The 23,451-nt window shown below is 45.5% G+C and overlaps 1 protein-coding gene across 1 annotated transcript in view; it reads left to right on the forward strand.

The window, feature by feature from the left end:
• Positions 1–382: 382 nt before the first annotated feature.
• The window catches only part of C1QTNF3 (C1q and TNF related 3), a 50,204-nt gene continuing 27,135 nt past the window's right edge, over positions 383–23,451 (forward strand). The window contains exons 1-3 of the mRNA XM_083158481.1: positions 383–649; positions 14,769–14,877; positions 15,711–15,865. Of these exons, the coding sequence (XP_083014607.1) occupies positions 383–649; positions 14,769–14,877; positions 15,711–15,865 (531 nt within the window). The remainder of the gene's footprint in view (positions 650–14,768; positions 14,878–15,710; positions 15,866–23,451) is intronic.

Raw genomic sequence — 23,451 nt, forward strand, 5'->3', positions numbered from 1 at the left:
TGCTTTGTTCCAAGCTGTACCCAGAACGACCGTGTCTAACGAGGGTCAAAAAACGATTTGTTCCGTCGCCAAATGTCTCCTCATATTTTTTTTTTCTCTAAACACAGGAGCCAAAGAAGATGAAATAATAATAATAAAAAAGTCAGGAAAGGTGTGACCCATAAATCTCCTAAATTACAGCCATGGTGATATGGTATATGAGCATTCAAATCAATTTTTCTGCTCATAGTCGAAGGGTGACTAATATTTTCCTTGAGACATGGCTGATTTTGCAGCTCGGGCATAATTCCCAGCTGCCTCCAGTATAAAACTTGGTAAGGACACATATCTCAGGAGCTTCTTCAGCAGGCTGCAGCTCTCTCCGCTTGGATTCGGTGTCTCTATGGCTTCCCAGCGACTTCACATCTGGTGGCTGCTGGCTTTTTGTACGCTGCCATTTTGCCTCTGCCAAGATGAACACACGGAGGTGAGGAGAAGATTTAATAAACCGGTGGCCAAGGTAGTTGGGAGTCGCCACCAAAGGACGGGCCACAGAGTGGTAGGAGAACAGAATCTCCTGATTGAGGCGATCTCCCTCAATACCACTGCACAAAAGGTGTTGATGGAACCAGAGGTTGATGATCTAGAACAGACCTCACACAGAGTCCAGGTACTCTGCATTCATCTCTTGTGTCGTACGACTTATTCTGGAGAGTGATTGCAGTTAGCGTTACGGTTTAACCCTTTGAGTGCCAACGTCTCTGTGGAGAGATGTGCAGAATATCCGCTATAAAAAAATGTCACATTTGTTATATAGAATCAAATATAAAAAAAATGTGTTAAAAAAAGATGATATTTCCATATATAAGGTAGACGTTACAGGTCATTACGATGAATAAAAAAAAAATGTTGGCTTGGCAATTTTCACACCTGTTTTGACAAATTCACTCGGCACTCGAAGGGTTAACGAAAGTCGCCAAACTTTTCACATTTAAAACAAATGTGTTGTCTTATTTCATTAATTGGAGAGTTGTTCTGTGACGTTCCAATGCATTTGATGACCCTGTTATGTTATTGATGATACTTGGTTACAGTGGGCCAGATGCAGCTAAGTGATAATATGGAGAGTGATAAAATAAAATACCAGCCAATCTGCTCTTAACTGCCATTTACTTGCAAACCATGACAGTTAGGGGCTGCTTGGTAGTTTCTCACTCTCCACTTTATCACTTTTTGATGCTGGGTGCACCTGGCCCAGTATCCGATGGCGTAGAGTCCTGTATCTGATTGAGTAGAACTTGTGAACTCACATTATGGGGGAAATTTACTAAAGGAAATTTGTAAAAAAAATAGGTGTATTTGTATCCAGAAGTACACTTATTTTTGACATTTACTATCCTGAAAATACGGCAATTCGTATTCGTATTGATGTGCTATCAATACGAATACGAATTGCCTTATTTTCGGGATAGTAAATGTCAAAAATAAGTGTATTTCTGGATACAAATACACCTATTTTTTACAAGTTTCCTTTAGTAAATTTCCCCCTATTTGTCTTAGAGTTCAGACATGTGGCGCTCATGACCCAGCCGGCACAGTGTGTAAAGGCTCCTATCATTTCTTATTGCATTTGGAAAGCAAAAGTAATCATGAACCGGCATGATGATTTTGGTTTTTAGGTCAGATCAACTTATTTAATTTGAAGTATATTTTAACCCTTTTAAGAGCCAACATCTCTATGAAAAAATTACTTAAAATAATGAATATTGTGTAAAAAAAAAAAAAAAGATGATATTTCCTATATAAGGTAACATTACAGGTCAAAATTTATGATGAATAGAAATGTTTGCTTTGGCAATTTTTACACCTATTTTGGCTAATTCACTTGACACTCAAAGGGTTAATAATATATCAGGATGTTGTACTGCTATAATGTCGTAATGTTGAATAATTTACGTGTCTACATAGCATGGACCTACCGTTTGCAGGGCAACTTAACGGTAAGTATTGCTGCCTACTGCAGCGATACTGAATATTATAATACTGCACCTTAACAACATGGGGGGAGTTGTATCAAAGCTTGGATACAGATAAAGTGGCAAAAGAGAACATACCCTCCAATTATCTATTAGCGTTTTCATAGGGTCCTATATACGGTCAGAAGGCCGACAATATGTGGACACCACATGTCTAGAGTCAATAAGTCGACAGGTATAGAAGGTCAAAAGGGTCAAAAGGCATGACCTGTTCTCAGTACAAAAGGTCATCTGGGATAAAAAGTCTCCATGAATATGGTGCATACAAAATGAGTCAAAACCTTTTTTTGGATTTTTGTGCTTTATTTTGTATGTTTGATCATATATGACCCAAATTAGGACAAAAAACATCCCCCTCACTCGTGGGATTGCTTCAGGAACAGAATCTTCTGTCAAACTTTTTTGTTTTCGACCGATTTTATGTCAACCTTTGAACTCCATCGACCTTCTGTACCTATCAACCTTTTGCACTGATGAATTTTGTACATGTCAACCTATGATGTTGACCTATGCAGAGAGATAAACCACTCTTACAAACCAGCTCCTAATTGTCATTTTTCATACACAGGGGGTGATGTATTAAGCATTGGAGAGAGATAAATTGAACGAGTTCGAGTACCAGCCAATCAGCTCCTAACTTCCGCATCACAGGCTGTGTTTTAAAAATTACAGTGAGGAGCTGGACAGTTGTTACTTTATCTCTCAATCACTCTCCAATGCTGAGTACATCTACATACACTGGGCAATGACTGGGAGGTAACAGTAGGGTGACCACCTCATCCCTTTAATTCCAGACACATATTAATTACACAGGTTCTGTGGCTGGCTGACTTCAAGACTCCATTTCACCTGGTTTTAATCAGCCACAGAACCTGTGTAATTAATATATGTGTCCGGAATTAAAGGGATGAGGTGGTAACCCTAGGTAACAGGGGTCTGGATAAAAAGACATAGGGCGATATTGTACATTATGGAGCGTCTGCGGGTTGTGGCAAGCAGAGGTGCTGGACCGCTGACATGTGACACCATACTCAGACACAGAAACTGAATCTGCCATCTGGCACATGTATGTTTTAATGGTGCAACTGATACCTTGTCTAAAGGGTCTAAAGTTATTAGTTCCACCCATATTAGTTTGACATGCATTGCCCGAAGTATGGCAATCACAGCGACCAATACGCGTCTAAAGATGCACCACACGGTATTTTAGCATCTACGGACGTTGCCTGTGGGCACCTCAGTCCTAGCACGTTCAGACACATGGCTATACACCAGGGAAGGACTTTGTGGCAGCATTAGAATAAAGATGCAGATGCTGCCGCAGCAACAGATGCAGCCAATCAGAATTAGCTGTAGAATGAAGCGGTTAAAGGAACATGCTGCAGGCCTGATGCTACTTGTACTGTAGGTGCTATATTATGTACTGTACTTGGAGAGTCTTTCCCTGGGAATAGACAGAGGACAGCTGCTGCCTCTTATTACTGAGATCAATGATAAATAGCTCAATTTTTTTTTAACACTGAAGAATCTAGAAAAGTCCTCATTTGGTGCATGTGGCCAAGTGTAGGCGCCAAGTTCCTAACAGCTGAGAAACCTCTTGCTTAAAATGATCCACCCCTGATTGAGGAGCCCAGTAAATTTAAACGGGTTCAGTATGATTTGCCGACAATTGAAATCCGGACAATCACTTGGTCGACACTGTTATACCGGCAGGGTGTAAATACCGATAGATCGTCTGTGTTTTATATTGGTATTTTGCTTGTCGGTGTTCTGTACCTGTTGGTATTTTGTTGTCGGTGTTCTGTACCTGTTGGTATTTTGTTGTCGGTGTTCTGTACCTGTTGGTATTTTGTCCGTTAGCATTTGGTTATGGGGATTCTGTCAATCGATACTTCGTCCATCGCCAAATTAACTTAGAACCATTTTAAACCACTAATACGGGCAGCAAAAACATTTGTAGCTGTTATTTTCCTTCACAGCCGATAATGGGTGGGCTCTCGGGGCTCATCTATATAATAAGGGGATGATTAAAGTATTTTTGCTACTATTTTTTTATTATTTCATCGCAGCACAAGTAGCCGAGTCATTCACCAGATACATTCTTCCCCAGAAACAGCGGGGCAGATGTATTAAGCCTGGTGAAGTGATAAAGTGGTCAGTGATAACACAGCAATCAGCCCCAAACTGTCAAGTTACAGACAGGGTTGATAAAAGACAGTTGGAAGCTGTTCAAAACGGTCACTTTATCACTGCACCGGTAATAATAAATCTGCCCCAATATCCAAATAATTCTATTCAAAAGGAAAAGTGGCTTCTGGGTAAAGCCAACTACACAAGGGCTGTCATTTATTTTAGAAGTATGATGTCTGATTGTTTTGGCACAGATCATCCGCCTGCAGGCAATCTGTTTTCATCATGTGATAAGGCCAACTTGCCGATTCTCTGGCTGATCCCTCCAGGATGGATTAGCCAGGTCTGCTTACCAGGCTCTGTAAAAGGAGGCAGTCCAGAGGTGTCATCCTGGCCTCTCCTCCACCCTATGCAATGCCCATATTACAGGCATTACAAAGCAGGGGGCTGGGCTACAATGACACAGTTATTGCCTCCACGGGATGCAGTCAAAATCCCGACGGTCAAAATCCCGACAGGGTCATAATACCGACAAGGACAAAATCCCGATAAGGACAAAATCCCGACATTCAAAATCCCAACAAGGTCAAAATACCGACATATAGAATGTACAGGTGAAACTGTCAACATGACTTTGGGTCGACAGGTCGACATGGGTATTTTCACTGTTTTTTAACCCAACATGTGCCGACAGGCGGTATTTCATGCCCTACAATCCACTAGGGCGTGGTGGGAGAATAAAATAGTGTGCCGAGCGCAGCGAGGCACTGTGACTGAAGCATCGCGAGCGAGCGGGGCAGCGGTAAGCGTCCTCCGCGGTACGCGTCCTCCGACCTTTTCATACCCCCACTATCCACGTCGGCGTGGAGTTGATTTTATATAGTGTGGCGAGCGCAGCAAGCCACCGAGCCCGAAGCGTGGCGAGCGGACGCGTATTACTTCACATGTATTCCGCGTCCGCTCGCCACACTATATAAAATCAACTCCACACCGACATGGATAGTGGGGGTATAAAAAGGTCGGAGGACGCGTACCGCCGCCCCTCGTGGGCTTGCTGCGCTCGCCATGTTTCGGGTTGGCGTTGATAATGGGGTGGCGTTAACAATGGGGGGCCATTTAACATAGTAATCACCCATCAGGGTGGGTGTACAATCAAAAATCGGGTCTGGGGGGGGGGGCATTTAACATAGGAATCAGGCATCTGGGTGCCTGTACAATTAAAAATCAGGTCCAATCGCGTTGCATCGCATGCGATATGATTGTATGCGATGCAATGCGATTTTTTAACGTGCAATGAAAAAATCGGGTGCCCAGATAATACACAAGTACCAAAAAGCCCATGTCGACCTCGCGACCTGTCAACCCAAAACCATGTTGACCGTTTCTATTCTATATGTCGGTATTTTGACCATGTCGGGATTTTAAATGTCGGGATTTTGTCCTTGTCGGTATTATGACCCATTCAGGATTTTGACCCTGTCGGGATTTTGACCGTCGGGATTTCATACCGAATCCGCCTCCAGACCACCCACATTTCATACGGTAATGTAAAATAGGCCATTTTGTAAGCGATACAATGTAAAGTTTGCTTCTCTGTTGTGTAAAATGCATTCCCCCTCATTTCTGTTTAATCTGACATATACTGTATGGTGTTATTCAGTCCTGACCGCTATTGTTGCCGGTGGAAATAACGCCCGCTGCCTATTTAATGCTGCCGTTTCTGACAGCATTGAAGGCAGTTTCCGACAAAACAGATTAGACTTTAAAACAAGTTGTATCTGTTTTTCAACAATCCCAGGCAGTTTTCGCCATTCCTCTGATTTTCCGACACTGGAGTGTTGGTACTTTCAATACCAACAGTTGAGTTCCAGTCGAGAGAAGCTAAACAGCCTGGGATTCCGACTGTCCAGACGTTCCAACAGTCAGAATCCTGGACTGATTACCCCCCATAGTCTATACATAGGGTTTGTAAACCAAAATGCTGTGTGGTTGGGGTATGACTGGGGACATGTAAAGTCAGAGTGTGCTGGCAAAACTGGCAAAATCTCACCGCCACAAGCAGCAGTGAGGTGAATATTTTGGGCATCCAACAGTTTTGAAAAATTCCCTTACCTTTATTTGTTAACCTTTATTCAAGGGGTGGAGAGGAGATGTTTATGGGATTGTTCTCTGTACTGTGGTGTGTTTTTAATGGCTCATCGGGGGAATCCAGCCCTTTGTAATTATAATAAGATGCCTACACATACATGTTAAAAGAACAAACAATTAATAAAACACTGAAATAAAGGTGGTTCCAAATTTGACATATAGGGGGAAATTTACTAAGATGGTTTTATAGAAAAAAATCTTATTTTCCTAAGAAAATACGATTTTTTTCGGTGTATTCGTATTTTTGGCATTTACTATGCCAAAAATACAAATATTCGTATTAATATTGATAGGACATTCGTATTTGTATTTACAAATACGAATGTCTACACCATCGATAGAATACGACAGGAATCACCATTCAAAAGAATGGTGGTTCCTGATTTACTAAGCAGCCGTACTGAAAATACGGCTGCTAATTAGTGTAATATAAATACACTTTATTTTCCTGTCGTATTTGGCTTCAGCCTGCACGGATCAGTCAGATCCGTGCAGACTTTAGTGTAAAAAAAATATAAAAATAACTAAATAAATGAAAAAAATCAGCGTGGGGTCCCCCCACAGCCATAACCAGCACCGGGCTGAAAGAGCCGGGCCGGTAATTAAAAATCAGGGAACCCGACAACAAGGGGTTCCCCGATTTTTAACAACCAGCCCCAGACTCCAGGTCCGGGGCTGGTTCCCAAAATACGTGGGACAAAATGAGTAGGGGTCCCCCGTATTTTAAGAACCAGCCCCAGGCACAACCAGCCAGCAGGGTAATGTCACAGCCCTGGGACAATTATATAAGGTCCCGCGGCCAAAGCATTAACCCCCTGACCGGTCAGCCTGGCCAGGGGCCTTGGGGTCCCCCCCAATAAAGGGGTCCCCCCCTCCAGGACTTACCTGACCAGGCTGAAGCCTGATGCTGTCCCCGGTGGCCCTGTGCGGTGGCCACCGGGCTGATAAAATGGTGTTAAAAAAAGATTAAAAACTATTGTCTTATACCGTGGAACTATGAGTCCCAGCAAGCCTCCCCCGGGACTCGGAGAACCACAAGTCCCAGCATGCGGGGCATTAAAGGGCCTGCTGGGTCTTGTAGTTCCACAGTACAAGAAATAGTTAAAAAAACACACTGACAAGCCAGAAAAATAAAAGTTTAATACATACAATTACACAAACACACTGATACTTACCTATCTTGAGCCCGTCGGTAGGTCCCTGGGTCCGGTCCGGTGGCTTGGTTCCGGGGCCTTGGTTCCGGAGCTGGTTCGGGTCCGGGGCTCCAGGGCTGAAGAGTCCGAGGTCCAGGATCCGTTGTAATCCAAAGGGGTACCTGTGGAAGGAAATCCTACTCACCTGCTCCTCTGGTGACCATCCCGGCATCTTCTCTTCGACTTTCTCTGCTCCTGATTGGCCGCTAGGCAGCCAATAGAAATCATTCTGAGTAGAGGCGGGGAAATATGAATATCTCTGCGTCTCTCCAGCAGTGTCTGAGCGGAGCGGGTGCCAGCAGCCGGGAGCAGTGCGACTTGCAGAGAAGATGCCGGGATGGTCGCCAGAGGAGCAGGTGAGTAGGATTTCCTTCCCCAGGTACCCCTTTGGATTACAACGGATCCTGGACCCCGGACTCTTCAGCCCTGGAGCCCCGGACCCGAACCAGCTCCGGAACCAAGGCCCCGGAACCAAGCCACCGGACCCAGGGACCTACCGACGGGCTCAAGATAGGTAAGTATCAGTGTGTTTGTGTAATGTATGTATTAAACTTTTATTTTTCTGGCTTGTCAGTGTGTTTTTTTAACTATTTCTTGTACTGTGGAACTACAAGACCCAGCAGGCCCTTTAATGCCCCGCATGCTGGGACTTGTGGTTCTCCAAGTCCCGGGGGAGGCTTGCTGGGACTCATAGTTCCACGGTATAAGACAATAGTTTTTAATCTTTTTTTAACACCATTTTATCAGGTAAGTCCTGGAGGGGGGGACCCCTTTATTGGGGGGGTCTCCCCTCCCCCAAGGCCCCTGGCCAGGCTGACCGGTCAGGGGGTTAATGCTTTGGCCGCGGGACCTTATATAATAAGTGTCCCCCGGCTGTGGCATTACCCTGCTGTCTGGTTGTGCCTGGGGCTGGTTCTTAAAATATGGGGGACCCCTACTCATTTTTCCCCTGTATTTTTGGAACCAGCCCCAGACCTGGAGCCTGGGGCTGGTTGTTAAAAATCGGGGAACCCCTATTTGCCGGGTTCCCTGATTTTTAATTACCGGCCCCGGCTCTGTCAGCCTGGTGCTGGTTACAGCTGTGGGGGGGACCCCACACTGTTTTTTTTTTTGTTTTTTTATTTCTATTTTTTTTTTACACTCTGCAGCCTGCACGGATCTGACTGATCCATGCAGACTGCCTGTAGTAATTCGTATTAGCAGCCGTATATATGGCCAGCTAATACGAATGAATACGACATCGGAGGGTTACAAAGCAGTCGTATATGACTGCTTTGTAAATCCCCCTCCGGAACACGACTTTGCATACGAGGTATGCAGTCGTATTCATTCGTAGCAAGAATACAAATACAATTATTTGTATTCGTATTCTTAGTAAATTTCCCCCATAGAGTGATATTTAATAGGGTGAGAGATTCAGAAAGTGAGTGATTTGTGAAGAAATCTCCAGTTTTTTTAAAGCGCCAATCATTTACACTACAAAACCAGTGTGATTTTGCAGTGTAAATGATTGGCGCTTTAAAAAAACTGGAGATTTCTTCCCAAATCTCTCATTCTATTAAATCTCCCCCATATTTTCAACTGTCCCTGTCTGATATATATATATATATAGATATATATATATATATATATATATTTTTTTTTTTTTTTCAGAAGCAGGCACACATTTGGCATTTGGTTTATATATATATTGTATTTGGAAATGAAATATATATTTATAAATTATCCCTCAATTGGTCCACTCCCATCAAGATACATATATACTAGAAACTATTAGAACCTAAAAACAGGGACAGTGCTACAAATTTAGGGCATGTTTTTTTTTTTTTTTTGGGGGGGGGGGGGGTGTGGTCACATAGTAGTATCAATTCACATTATAGCACACACCGTAATGCCCAGTACACATTACAGCACACACTGTTATGCCCAGTATATATTCCAGCACACACCGTAATGCCCATAGCACATTACAACACAAACCATAATGCCCAGTACACATTATAGCACACACCGTAATGCCCAGTACACATTCCAGCACACACCGTAATGCCCAGAGCACATTACAACACAAACCATAATGCCCAGTACACATTATAACACACACCGTACTGCCCAGTATATATTATAGCACATAAGTGCTGCTTACCTACATGCTTGATGCCAGGGGTTACATGCTTGATGCCAGGGGTCACATGCTTGATGCCAGGGGTTACATGCTTGATGCCAGGGGTCACATGCTGGTTGGTGCAGGGGGATCGCCACAAGGGGCGGGGGCATTTTATGGCCGTTGCTGGGGGGAAGGGAAGAATTTTGTGCTCGTTGCCCTGGGGTTGGCGAAGCTGGCATGTTGAAACACTGTAAAAAGGTGAAATACTGTAGCCTTGCTGCATGAATCTGCACACACACTCAGCACGATCTCAGCAGCAGCCTGTCACTGTTTTACAGGCTACAGCCTGCTCAGATAGACGCCTGGGCTCCCCTTCCCCTCTCTATGATGTATTACAATTCCTTTAGGCTTACCCGTACATGCTCAGGATGGCGGCGCTTGCTCCTCAGCCCCCTTCCTCTGGCGCCCTAGGTGTGACATCATTAAGTCACGAGTGCAATGAGGTCCTGCTGTGGGGGCTCCCGGTGTTCGTGCTGCCCACTGCACTGCCAGTTAAACATCCCAGCGGGCAGGCGCTGATATTGTTAAGGTCACTGGGCTGGGCTGTGCGATGGGCTGCGGATGACCCGCGGCTCGTCGCTGATGAGGGGGGGAGGTCACAATGCTGGGCTGTGCGGTGGGCTGCGGATGACCCGCGGCTCACCGCTGATGAGGGGGGAAGGCGGACAGATGACTTGGGGTACGGGCTGTAGTGAAGGAGACACACAGTGACAGTATTGCCCCCCCCTCCAGCGCCCGGTGCGCGTGACCCCCTAGCCCCCCCCCCCCCCCCCCCCAGTTACGGCCCTGCTCTACTGTATTTCTATATTTTTCCATTTTGGCTACAGTTTATTAATAAAACATATTGGTTCAATTCAGACCACTTCGGTGGTATGGCCAAAAATTTTCCGTGCTGAGATGCGCTGCATTACAAAAACTCACCTAGGGGCTTCTGCAGAAGGAAGTGGCTGCTCCTTCTGTGGAGAGTATGTCTGGGGCATGCTGGGATGTGTAGTTTAACAACAGCTGGAGTGTCAAGGTTAGCCATTACTGTTCTAAGCGCTCTCACTGGGGCCCTTATTCTGTTTCACTCTCAGAGGCAGGTTCCTTCTCAAATGGACAAAACCATGGGCACTGCAGGTGGGGCAGATGTAACATGTGCAGAGTGAATTAGATTTGGGTGACTTATTTTGATTCTGTGCAGGGAAAATACTGACTGCTTTATTTTTACACTGCAGTATAGATCTCACTTTGAAGTAAAACCCCACCCAAATCTAACTCACTCTGCATAAGTTACATCTGCCCCACCTGCAGTGCACATGGTTTTGTCCATCTGAGAAGGAATTTGCCTCTGAGAGTGAACCAGAATAAGACCCTTGATCGCTTAGAAAATGCCATGAAATCGCCCCATAAATGTTAAATTAGTTGACTTACTAATCTAAACAAATTTAATGATGTACATAAGCAGTTTAGTTACGCAGACCTCAGGCGGCCCCATGGTCTGAACTTGAACCAAATTTATTTAATGACATTAATTTACACAGCGTCCATTACTGAGAGACTGGTCAATATAAAGAAAAATTAAGCCCTTTGTCTGAGAGATTCAATAGAATAGAATAGAGCTTTTAAAATCTAACTCAAAGAGAAAAAAAAAATGTAAGAACAAAATAGATTGAAAAATGAGAATAGGCGCTCAATGTAAGTGCTTCCTGGTAAATCATTACAGTTATGGGGAGAAATTGGTAGGAAAATTGTTCCATTAAGAAACAGCTCTAAATATATTTCCTAACTGTGAGAACGCAGATAAGTAGCATTGTGGATTTTCCCTCAATGAAAATACATGATGTGCGGGTGGTATAAAGCATTTCCAGTGGCATTTCACAGCCTGTGAGTCACCCAGTAATTACTTCCCAAGCCTACAGCTGCTATTCTTAAAACCTTAGCTATATGGAGGAATACTGACCCTGGGCACGCAGTTTAAAGGGACATTGTGGACCATTCGAGGGTCTGACCGACTTATACAGTAAGTAGGATTTATCAATAAATATTCAGTAATAGGTAGGAATTGCTTTCACCAAATGAATCCTCTTTGCATAATCATGGCGCTGATTCAGAGATGATGCTAATTACACTGTGTCAACTGTGTAAAAATATACAAATGCTGCCGGGAGATCTATGGCAACTATGCTGCCGGTGCCACTAAAACTGCATGCCTTTAGCATGCCTTTAAAATGGGGCTGACGCACTCCATTTTCTGGAATGCTCCCCATCGCCAACTCTAACCCCATGTCAACCGTGCTGCGGCTTCCGGGGCACTGCACCTTATATCTGCACTAGAGATGGGTCGTTCGCGAACGAACCGGGTCTTTTGAACGGGTCCCATTCAAGAACGAATGAGCCGCCGATCCCAAAAGGGTCATCCGTTTCAGTTTACAATGCATTTTCCTAATCTCAGTGCTGCCACCTGTGGCAGCTGAGATGTACTACCTCTGTTGAATGAGTACAGTGCTGTGACTACAAGTGATAGAAAGATTAGCTGCTGCTGCCAGGGATGGCCATCGGTGCAGACGCCATCGATGGTTGCAATCGATGGCGATTCTGCACCCAGCCATCGATCAGTGTTTTTTCTCGGTCATGTAAATTCCCGGGTTTTTTTTAAAGCAAACCGAGGACCCGTCTAAAAGATCTGTATCGGTCCACCGCGAGATCCGCAGGATCCCGGATCAACGTAATGATCCGTTTTGCCCATCTCTAATCTGCACAAGCACAGTGCAGCTCTTGTTATAGTTACCGACTTTATGGGATGTGGCTTGGTATAGGGGGCGGTGCGGGGACATGACATGGCTAAGGAGTGGTGGGTGTGGCTGAGTTTTTGCATCATTGCGGCCACTCCCCCGATATACAATGCGAGATTACTGGCATTGTACAGTGGCTACAATTGCGGGATTCAGCATGAATTGCAGATTCTACTTGGTGCGCCAAAGCGATGAGGGGACCACACATGTATCCTCTTCTCTTATGACCAGCTTCTTGCTGTAAGCTTGCGAGCAGGGTCCTCTTAAATGTTGGTCTGTTATCATCCAGTGTAGTTTTATTACTGTTTTGTGGCCATTTGTAAAGAGCAGAAAATACTGGCTCTAGGGCCATCACTCGGGTGGTGCGGAGTGCGCCACCGCACATTTTGCTGCAGGGTAGGGGGCACTTTTAGCAGCATTCTTCAATTATCTTAATTCATTCCTTTCACTCGTAGCTTCCCTCTTCTTTGAGGCCCGATATCTCCCAACTGCCCGCCTCCTTTTCTGTCACACTGTCCTTTATTGCATTTAAAGATACTGATATACCTGGGATTCGAACCAATCACCTTTGGCATTACAGAGTGAATAAAAAAATCTCAAGTGCAATGTGTTATAATGAGGAATTGTGTCCTTATCTGTTTTCGTGCAGTCAAATCCCTTCTCTGCGAGGGCATGTGCCTTGTGTGAGAGAATTGTGCGAAGGACCTGAAGAAGCTCATTAGCGAAGCGTACACTGACCATACACTTTGTGTGTGTGTCCCATCCCCTTTCCCTCATACCAATGCATTTTGATATGTTTGTTTAAATATTATAGCAGAGGTGTGCTCCGGCAGTCTCTTATACAGTGAGCCCGGCCGGGTAGTGACACGGCGTGCTAGGTACTAGCACCATGATTCACAAGTTCCTACCAGCAGGCGCTCCTGTGGCACCACAAGTAGCCGCATCAGCATTCTCATCGGGCGCAGCGAGTGACGCTGCAACCCGGCGAAGCCGTCTCCCCCGCACTCAAGCTGAACTCAGCGGGTCGGGTATACGTGATGGCAGTAAGAATATTATAGTGCTTTTCAGTACACCTGATATATGTATTTACATGGTTGATTTACGGAGATCGCTCTATCCTGCTAATATTTTGCCCAGTACTTGCCGAGATATTGGACATCATATCCAATATTGCTCCACAAGCTTTAGAAGAATACGCCACCCCCAGTTACTGTATCCACAACAGACCAAAGCATTTCATTTACACTATTAAAGCAATCATTGAATGTACCAACATCAATTTGGGTCTTGGGGCCCCACGTTGTGAGGGTAGTACAGGTTGAGTATCCCTTATCCAAAATGCTCGGGACCAGGAGAATTTTGGATAACGGATTATTCCGTATTTCGGAATATTTTAATATTTCAATGATGTATTTTGAAGTATCTTGCATTTATGCTGTATAAACACATAATATACACACAAATATATTTTATTACCACATAAAATACACACAAATATATTTTAATTGTTCAAAAAACAAGGTTTCAAAACGTGAAACAAAATGTGTGTACTATCTCAGCACTGAATTTGAATGCCAAGCAATCATTGTCTTGCACATATATAGTGCCAGTTACATATCATGTCCCCAGTGATGCTGTTACAAATGTCCCCAGTGAGTTTTTAGCAAAAAAAAAATTTTTTTTCACTTTCTGGAATGTCCGTATTTCGGAATAATTCGGATAACGGATATTCGGATACGGGATACTCGACCTGTAATATCCTTTTTAAACGCATATCCGTGTCAATAGTGTATGTATGTATTACAGTATGTGTCTTTTATTTTGCTACTTATTTTAATAGATACCTTATTAAAAGTTACGTCTTATTGTGTGAATTTCTTAGGTGCACCACATAGGGACAATTCTTTTTGCCTTCGCACAATTCTCTTGCCTGAATATATGTCCAGTGGCAGCACACCCCTTAAAATAAAAATATACTTGTTATCTTACGATTGATATTCAGGGGTCCACCCGCCATACCTACAACAATCACTACCCTGTGCGATTAACTCTTTTTTCTCTCTGCTACATGTGCCTTGTGTGCCTATTGGAAAAATGGGGGCACCAATTCTATTTCTGGTACAGGGCACCAGAGTCCCTAAATAAAGTCCAGCACAGAAATGCCCCCCCCCCCCCCCCCCCCCCGGCCGCACCATAGGCAGGCAGGTACTGGCGGAAAAAGAGATGTTGTACATCTTGTCTAGTCAGTGTCATAACATTCTCTAACATTCATTGTTTGATATTGCAATATTTGTAATGTCCCCTATTTAGAGATGTGACAATGATTATTTATGTTCTACAGACACCACAACAGCCAGACTGTAATGCCTGCTGCAGAGGAGATTCTGGATATAGATATCACCCCCCAATTCCTGGACCTCCTGGTTTGCCCGGACCATCTGGTATCCCAGGTAATTATAAGGCAGTGCATTTAATTTAAGGGAATCTGAATCAAATATGTGAACAATGGAATCTAACAACTCAATACCTGCCCAGAATCCAAACAGAAAACAAGAAAACATAGACAAAAAGTGCAAGTCTAGCAATAGAGAGGTGATAGGTGCACCCAGTGTCTTCCTGGGTGCACCCACCGTTTCTGTAGGTACGTCCAAGAAACGCTGGTCCTCCTCCATCCTGCCCTCCCCTGGGCGTACACCTCGGCGACTGTGCAAGCCGCCAAAGGCTTCTGCACAGCAGCCCTGCACATGCGCATATGGGAATATAGGCATGCGCAGAGTGCCAACATCAATGCCCGGTGCGATTACGCCAGGGAGCGATCAGATAAGAATCAGGCCCTAGGTAACACGTAGTATAGGTTGGATAATATGCAATTCGTCCAGGTGTTTTTCCCATATTGGTAGCATGAGAAATAATCCATTCACTTTTCTAAGGCTGTTTGAACAAAGTTTCTGATTACTGTAACAGCTGCTGGTGCTATTAGCATCAGGTGTGTGCACTCTCCATTGGAATCGCGGCCTGTAAATGGAGAATTACCTTCTACTCATTTTCATACATTAGACTGTTAGGCTCTTACGATGATTCTATGGGTAATTATTGCAGCATTGTGGTATAATGTGATGCAGGAGTCAGACTTCTCTGTAAAGGTTGTATTGAGCATTTTCAAATTCAATCATTCACATTATCGCAGCTCTGAGAGTTCTCTGGTCTTTAACTCACTAAAGAAAAGCAGAATACTGTATATTGGGTTTTACAATAATCCCATTTCATTGTCACCAATGTCCAGGCAATCCAGGGAATAATGGAAACAACGGAGCAACAGGGCAAGAAGGAACAAAGGGTGAAAAGGGCGACAAAGGAGATTTGGGCCCGAGGGGGGAACGTGGAAATGTTGGGCTAAAAGGAGAAAAGGGACATCCAGGTGTTCCTCCAGAACTTCAGGTAAGAGGTTTCCTTTTTCATATTGAACTATGTATAACTTTTGCTAAATCACATAGGGCCTGGTTCATGTTTCAGAGAGGGGCTGCAGCACAGTTCAAAATTCAAATAGGGGATCCACAGCCACTGCCAGTGAGTCAGTTTGGAATGGCAGTTGGTAGTAGAGGGCGTGGCTCTCCTGCAGCCCCCCCTCCTCTCTGGAGCCTCCCCCTGTGTACAAAACTATGGGCCTGATTTTGCAGAGCTTTGCGATTATAGCCGCCACCCAGAAAAAATGAAATCCCGCCCCCTGCAAGTCTGCTAATGACTGATCTGTGACAAGCTGCAAATGCACATGCAACTCACTCACCAGCGCATCATTTTTGCAGTGTGTTCAGTCTGTGCGTAACCCTGACCCTTCCACAACGATGCGATGGAAACAGGCAAATCGAGGCCAGATCTGATATCATACACCCTCCCCTAAACTGCCCAGAAAACGGCCAGGTGACACCGACAAATGGTGGCTTCCTGACAATCAACTTGTGAACGGCTTGCGAATAGAATTATAACTGCAATGTGTTGCTCTTTGGCCCCGCGCATACGCGCTATGGGTGAGATTTAATAGGATGAGAGATCAGAAAGTGAGAGATTTGGGAAGAAATCTCCAGCTTTTTTAAAGCGGCAATCATTTACACTGCAAAACCAGTGTGATTTTGCAGTGTAAATGATTGCTGCTTTAAAAAAGCTGGAGATTTCTTCCCAAATCTCACTTTCTGAATCTCTCATCCTATTAAATCTCACCCTTTGTTCCATCTTTCGATAATCGCCATGTAAATTTGCACAGCAGCGTTCAGTTCTGAAAAAAAAAAACCTATGTTGCCATGTAAGGCTAGCATATTTATGTTTTTCTGTGCAGGGTAAATACTGGCTGCTTTTGCATGTAGCCCGCAAATGTTAAACAGCATTATTTTAAAATGTAATTTAGATTTAGGTTTGAACACACCTCACCAAATGTAAACCTCTCTGCACACATTACATCTACTGTACATTACATTACTGTGGCCCTTATTCTGATCGGTGCGGCCGGAGCCGCATATGCGGCTCTGACCGCACCAGGCGAATCCCCGCCTTCCATACGGATCGCCACGGCCGTCCGTACGCGGACATGTGGCGATCCGCATGAATGTGTACGGGGATACGCCTCCTCCATGGTGGGAGCAGCCCCTGCATTCGATGGTCGCCGAACATCGAATGCAGGGCCGCACGCTCCACCAGGTCCCGCTACACAAGACCACACGGACACTTGTCCGTGTGAAATCTTGTATGGGGGCGGGCAGCTGACATCCGGCGATGTCAGATGCCCGCCCTGTACCCACGCGTCATAGCCTCATTAGCATGCGTACGCCCCGCGTTTGCATGGGAACGCCCATGAAACGCGGGGCGTATGCATATGCAAATGAGGCTTCGTAGCCCCTCACGCCCCTATCCACCCCCTTTGCGGCGGACAAAATACGTGTACGGCGAATTCGGCTGCACATGCGCAGAGTAGCCTCTGCACATGCGCAGACCGAAAACATCGGCGGAACGGCCGCATGCGGCCGTTACCGCACGAACCAGAATAAGGGCCATTATGCCCATTGTCACAAAACCCTGCTGGCCGGTTACAGGAACTGCAGATCTCAGTTGAAATAAATGTTTCAACCTCAGTAGTGAATTGTTGTAGTTACTTATATGGGAGGGATGCAGTCAAAATCCTGACGGTGTCAAAATCCCGAACGGGTCAACTTTCTGACAAGGACAAAATCCCGACATGGTCAAAATCCCGACATCTAAAATCCCGACACGGACAAAATCCCGACATTTAAAATCCCGACATGGTCAAAATACCGACATATAGAATGTACGGGTGAAACAGTCAACCTGTCTTTCAGTCGACAGGTCGTGAGGTCGACATGGGTTTTTTCACAGTTTTTTGACATGACAGGTGCCGACAGGCGGTATTTCATGCCCTACCATCCACTAGGGCGTGGTGGGAGAATAAAATAGTGTGCCGAGAGCAGCGAGGCACCGTGCCCAAAGCATTGCTAGCGATGCGAGGGGCTGCGGTTCACTTTTAACTGTGTCCATGTCGACTGTGTCGAGATTCGGGTAAAAAAACAGTGAAAAAAACCCATGACGACCTCGCGACCTGTCAACCGAAAGTCAGGTTGATTTTTTCACCTGTACATTCTATATGTCGGTATTTTGACCCTGTTGGGATTTTAAATGTCGGGATTTTGTCCTTGTCGGGATTTTAAATGTCAGGATTTTGACCATGTCGGGATTTTGACCGTCGGGATTTCATACCGAATCCATATAGGACCTAATTCAGGAATGCACAGACCGTCACAGCTGAGATTTTGTAATGAAACCACTGGTGGTGTCTCTGAACCATTGTAAGTGCATATGGGGTCGCAGTTCCGAGATGTGACATGCCCCCGAAAAGGTCTTGACATGCCTGCATTTAATAGCCATTCCCCGCTCACAGAAAGTCCCTTACTGTTAGTAACTTTGCAGAGATCGCAACGTGTGTGCAGTCCACCTTATATGGACAAAACCATGCTGCACTTCAGATGGGGCAGATGTAACATGTGCAGAGATAGTTAGATTTGGGTGGGGTGTGTTCAAACTGAAATCGCAGTGTAAAATAAAGCAGCCAGTATTTACCCTGCACAGAAACAAAATAACTCCCCCAAATGTAACAATATCTGCACATGTTACATCTGCCCCACCTGCAGAGCAGCATGGTTTTGTCCATTTGGTAAATAAGCAGTCCTCCGATCAGGTCTGAATCGGCCCACGCTCCACACCAGACTGTGTAAAACTGATACGAGAGGGCAGATCTTGTGTCCAGGGCAACGAGCGCGCTTTGCACTCCTGAAGCTGTACGGGGGAGGATGTGTGTCAGCCTTGGAGCTAATGACTGGGAAGAAAACGTCAAACTAACCTTCACCATTATCGCAGCATCCCCACCCCCGCAGTGCAACTAATTACAGCTTTACCTTTCCTTTTCTTTTAATTGACGTAACAGAAGATTTTGTTGTTCTTCGTTTCCAAAATATGTTCAAGTATGTCCATTTGTAAAACAAATGAAGGGCCTGATTCGGACCTGTTTGCTAGGTTGGGTATGTTCGCAGCCTAGCGAAAAGGTAAACGCCGTCCTGCCGAAAGCCCGCCCTCCCAGCTGCGCAAATCCCCTAATTTGCATGAACATGGATGTGTATGCTTACACATCCCCTCTCATGCCCCCGCACAGGCGAAAAATCATTCCGTGGTCGCTGACTGTATAATGAATTTTTTCCCTCTAGACTGACTTTCATCTTGGCCGGAGATGGTCGAATTTGGGGTGGGCGTTGAAATCATACCGTGCCCCTGCTCCAGCCCCCTACTCGCCCTCACTCCTCCCACTAATGAATGGGTCTGAATTGGCCCCCAAGATCAGCTCAGGGAGCGGAACACTGAACCGATCATTCATACGTACTATGCAATAAATATTGGCAAATTGGCCTAATAATTGTATGGTTTATACTTAGCTTAAGACGCAGGAAAGTCAGGTGGAGACTGCAGATTGGTTGCAGACCAGAAACCAGGAGAGCAACAATGTGACTTGCTTGATCTGGCAGTGTGATGCTGAAGAGTAAGGGTTTCAATAGGAAATGCAGGCCACAGATTGGCTGTCAAAGTCAGCTGACATAAGGACACATTCTAACAGCATCCATGCTCTACAGTAGCTCCACATTACAAGAATAGAAAACTTGACGTCACAGACAGGCAGTGAAGAGATACATTCCAGAGCATGACACCTTTCAATTCACATAGTATTGTTTATATTTGACAAGTATAATCTTGTTATTTAATAGCCACACTTTGTTTACATAAAAAAAATAATAATACAAGCATTAAAGTGGTATACCATCCTTACACAGTATAAAATAAAGACCCTGAAGCACCTCCGTCTGTCTGTCTGATCACCAGAATCTCAAAAATAGCAGAATTTTTGTGTGTTTTTCACTATTGTGTAGTGCAGTTCTCCCGGGAGGTTTACGTATATTCACCAACGCCCTATCCTGTATGGGAGCTGAGCAAAATTATCTTAATCAACCAATCAGGATGCACTATGCAAATGAAGTGACTTGTAACATCACAGCTGGGCTGCATATCCATTTACACAGCAAGCAGTGCTGTTGAGCAGCCAGCCATACCCTGTTAACATTTTAAGGGCGTGGCCTAAAAGCAGGAGGCGTGGACAGCCCCCTTAGTGAAAATGTAGTTTAAAAAAGTTTTGGGATCTTGCAGCTGCATGTGGGAATCGATTTGGCCACGGGGGGCCTTGGAGACTGTGTGTGTGTGTGTGTGGGGGGGGATTGGAATCAGGTTTGATGCCGCTCTTTGATGCAAGTGCTCCTGGCCATCAGCATGAAGCAAGGGCAGATGTCACACGTGTCCAGCGGGAGCAGTGTAGATGGGAGTAGGAGACAGGTGAGGAATGGGTGGGGGGACTTAGATGCTTTGTCAGGGGTGTGGGAAGGTGCATGCATGGGGGATGCAGTGTGCAGTGGGTTAAGGGCAGTGTGCATGCTGACAAAGAGGGCAAAGGAGTGTGTGATGGGGGGGGGGGGGCATGTCAGGGGCACATTGTGTTATAGGTCACAAGAAGGCACTGGGGCTGAATGTTGGGTTTTGTGATGGGGAGCAGGGGCATGGAGTGGGTTGGCTGGGGCAAAGGGTGGGCTATGGGTAGCAGGGGGCATGGAGTGGGGTGGCTGAGGCAAGGGGTGTGTGATGGGTAGCATGGGGTGTGTGATGGGTAGCAGGGGGATAGAGTGGGGTGGCTAAGGAAGGGTGTGTGATGGGTAGCAGGGGGATAGTGTGGGGTGGCTGGGGAAGGGGGTGTGTGATGGGTAGTATGGGGTGTGTGATGGGTAGCAGGGGCATAGAGTGGGGTGGCTGAGGAAGGGTGTGTGTGATGGGTAGTATGGGGTGTGTGATGGGTAGAAGGGGGATAGTGTGGGGTGGCTGGGGAAGGGTGTGTGTGATGGGTAGCAGGGGGATAGAATGGGGTGGCTGAGGAAGGGTGTGTGTGATGGGTAGTATGGGGTGTGTGATGGGTTGCAGGGGGATAGAATGGGGTGGCTGAGGAAGGGTGTGTGTGATGGGTAGCAGGGGGATAGAGTGGGGTGGCTGAGGAAGGGTGTGTGTGATGGGTAGCATGGGGTGTGTGATGGGTAGCAGGGGGATAGAGTGGGGTGGCTGAGGAAGGGGGTGTGTGATGGGTAGCAGGGGAATATAGTGGGGTGGCTGAGGAAGGGGGTGTGTGATGGGTAGCAGGGGGATACAGTGGGGTGGCTGAGGAAGGGTGTGTGTGATGGGTAGCATGGGGTGTGTGATGGGTAGCAGGGGGATAGAGTGGGGTGGCTGAGGAAGGGTGTGTGTGATGGGTAGCATGGGGTGTGTGATGGGTAGCAGGAGGATAGAGTGGGGTGGCTGAGGAAGGGTGTGTGTGATGGGTAGCAAGGGGATAGAATGGGGTGGCTGAAGAAGGGTGTGTGTGATGGGTAGCAGGGGGATAGAGTGGGGTGGCTGAGGAAGGGTGTGTATGATGGGTAGCATGGGGTGTGTAATGGGTAGCAGGGGATAGAGTGGGGTGGCTGAGGAAGGGTGTGTGTGATGGGTAGCATGGGGTGTGTGATGGGTAGCAGGGGGATAGAGTGGGGTGGCTGAGGAAGGGTGTGTGATGGGTAGCAGGGGGATAGAGTGGGGTGGCTGAGGAAGGGTGTGTGATGGGTAGCAGGGGGATAGAGTGGGGTGGCTGAGGAAGGGTGTGTGTGATGGGTAGCATGGGGTGTGTGATGGGGAGCAGGAGGATAGAGTGGGGTGGCTGAGGAAGGGTGTGTGTGATGGGTAGCATGGGGTGTGTGATGGGTAGCAGGGGGATAGAGTGGGGTTGCTGATGCAGGGGGTGTGTGATGGGTAGCAGGGGGATAGAGTGGGGTGGCTGAGGCAGGGTGTGTGTGATGAATAGCTGTCCGTGACCAGTACAGTACACACACTTACACATTAGTGTTACATATTTGTTGGAAGCCAATTAACCTACCAGTATATTTTTGGACTGTGGGAGGAAACCGGAGTGCCCGGAGGAAACTCACACAATCACAGGGAGAATATACAAACTCCACACAGTAAAGGTGCCCATACACGTTACAATTATTGTATACAATATCGCATCTCATCGCATCTCGGTTTTGAGATGATATCAGATGAGATGAGATGTAGTACAAAAAGTATGTGCTGCACATACTTTTTGTACTACATCTCATCTCATCTTATCGCGAAACCGAGATGCGATGATATGCGATATTGTAAAAAATAATTGTAACGTGTATGGGCAACTTTAGAGCTATGATGGGAAATGAACCCATGACCTCAGTGCTGTGATGCAGTAATACCAACCATTACATCCTTCTCTGTAATACTGGAGTGGCCATACAGTTATCACGGACAACAGCTTCTGGATATAAAATAAAGCAGTTTGCCTACTGTAACTGCAGTTTAAAATGGAATTGAATAAATGTTCTATATGGGAATATTTCTGCCTATACTGAGATAATGATTAACAAGTAGGGGTACATTTCCTAAGATGGGAGTTCTATTGAAGATGGAATGTTTCCCATAGCAACCAATAAGATTCTACTTTTCATTAGTTTAGCACCTTCTAGATAATATACAGAATTTGATTGCTATGGGCAATATCTTCAAGAGAACTCCCATCTTCTCTAGATGGGTTGCAGCATATTTTCCACCTTATGAATCAGCTTCAAAGATTTCCCAGAGCTGCAGGAACCAAATGAAAGTTATTAACTCAGACAAAGGACTATTTTTTTTTTTCATAAATGACTAAATAAACGCCAGTAATTGCACTATTCACACAGCTGCAGCCTCAGATATTTCTGTTAGAAAAAGAAAAACCCTTTCGATCTAAGTAAATATTCTCATTAATTGCAGCTCAACGAGAAGACACATTTCGTCGCAGAACTGTATGTGCATTTCCCGAGCTCTCATGTGGTTTGAATAACTAATAATAACCTTCTACCGTATCCAAAAGACAGTTCAGACATTTTTTCAGTTTAAAATGTAATAAATCCTCAGTGTAGCGTATATATTTATATTTTTGTTCAGGGCGGCATAGAGCGGCTGTGGGCCGGGGCACTGAGGGGAGTGTGGGGAAATCTGGGCAGGCAGGATAACGCCCCTTTAAGAAAATATTTCCCTTTGGGGAGAGACTTTAGGTTGCCATCTTGTGGACTAACGACCTTTATACAATTTATTAATGTACTGCCTCTTACCTCAGTAATCTCTTCATCTCCTTTGGCACCTCTCTCCACTTTACCTCTCTACAAGATTTAATAAATATCTCCTCTAAACAGAAGAGTCCTGATTTAGGGACTTTTACATTTTCCCAAGTGGGCCAAATTCCCTAATTGGTCTAAAAGTTGAGAGGCATTTCCAGGTCACTACTGCAGTGAGCCAGTGATGCACATATTAGTTATGGGTAATATAGCATTCAGTTAGTC

This window comes from Crinia signifera, chromosome 1 (assembly GCF_055691185.1).
Source record: "Crinia signifera chromosome 1, ASM5569118v1, whole genome shotgun sequence".
Classification (NCBI taxonomy): Eukaryota; Metazoa; Chordata; class Amphibia; order Anura; family Myobatrachidae; genus Crinia; species Crinia signifera.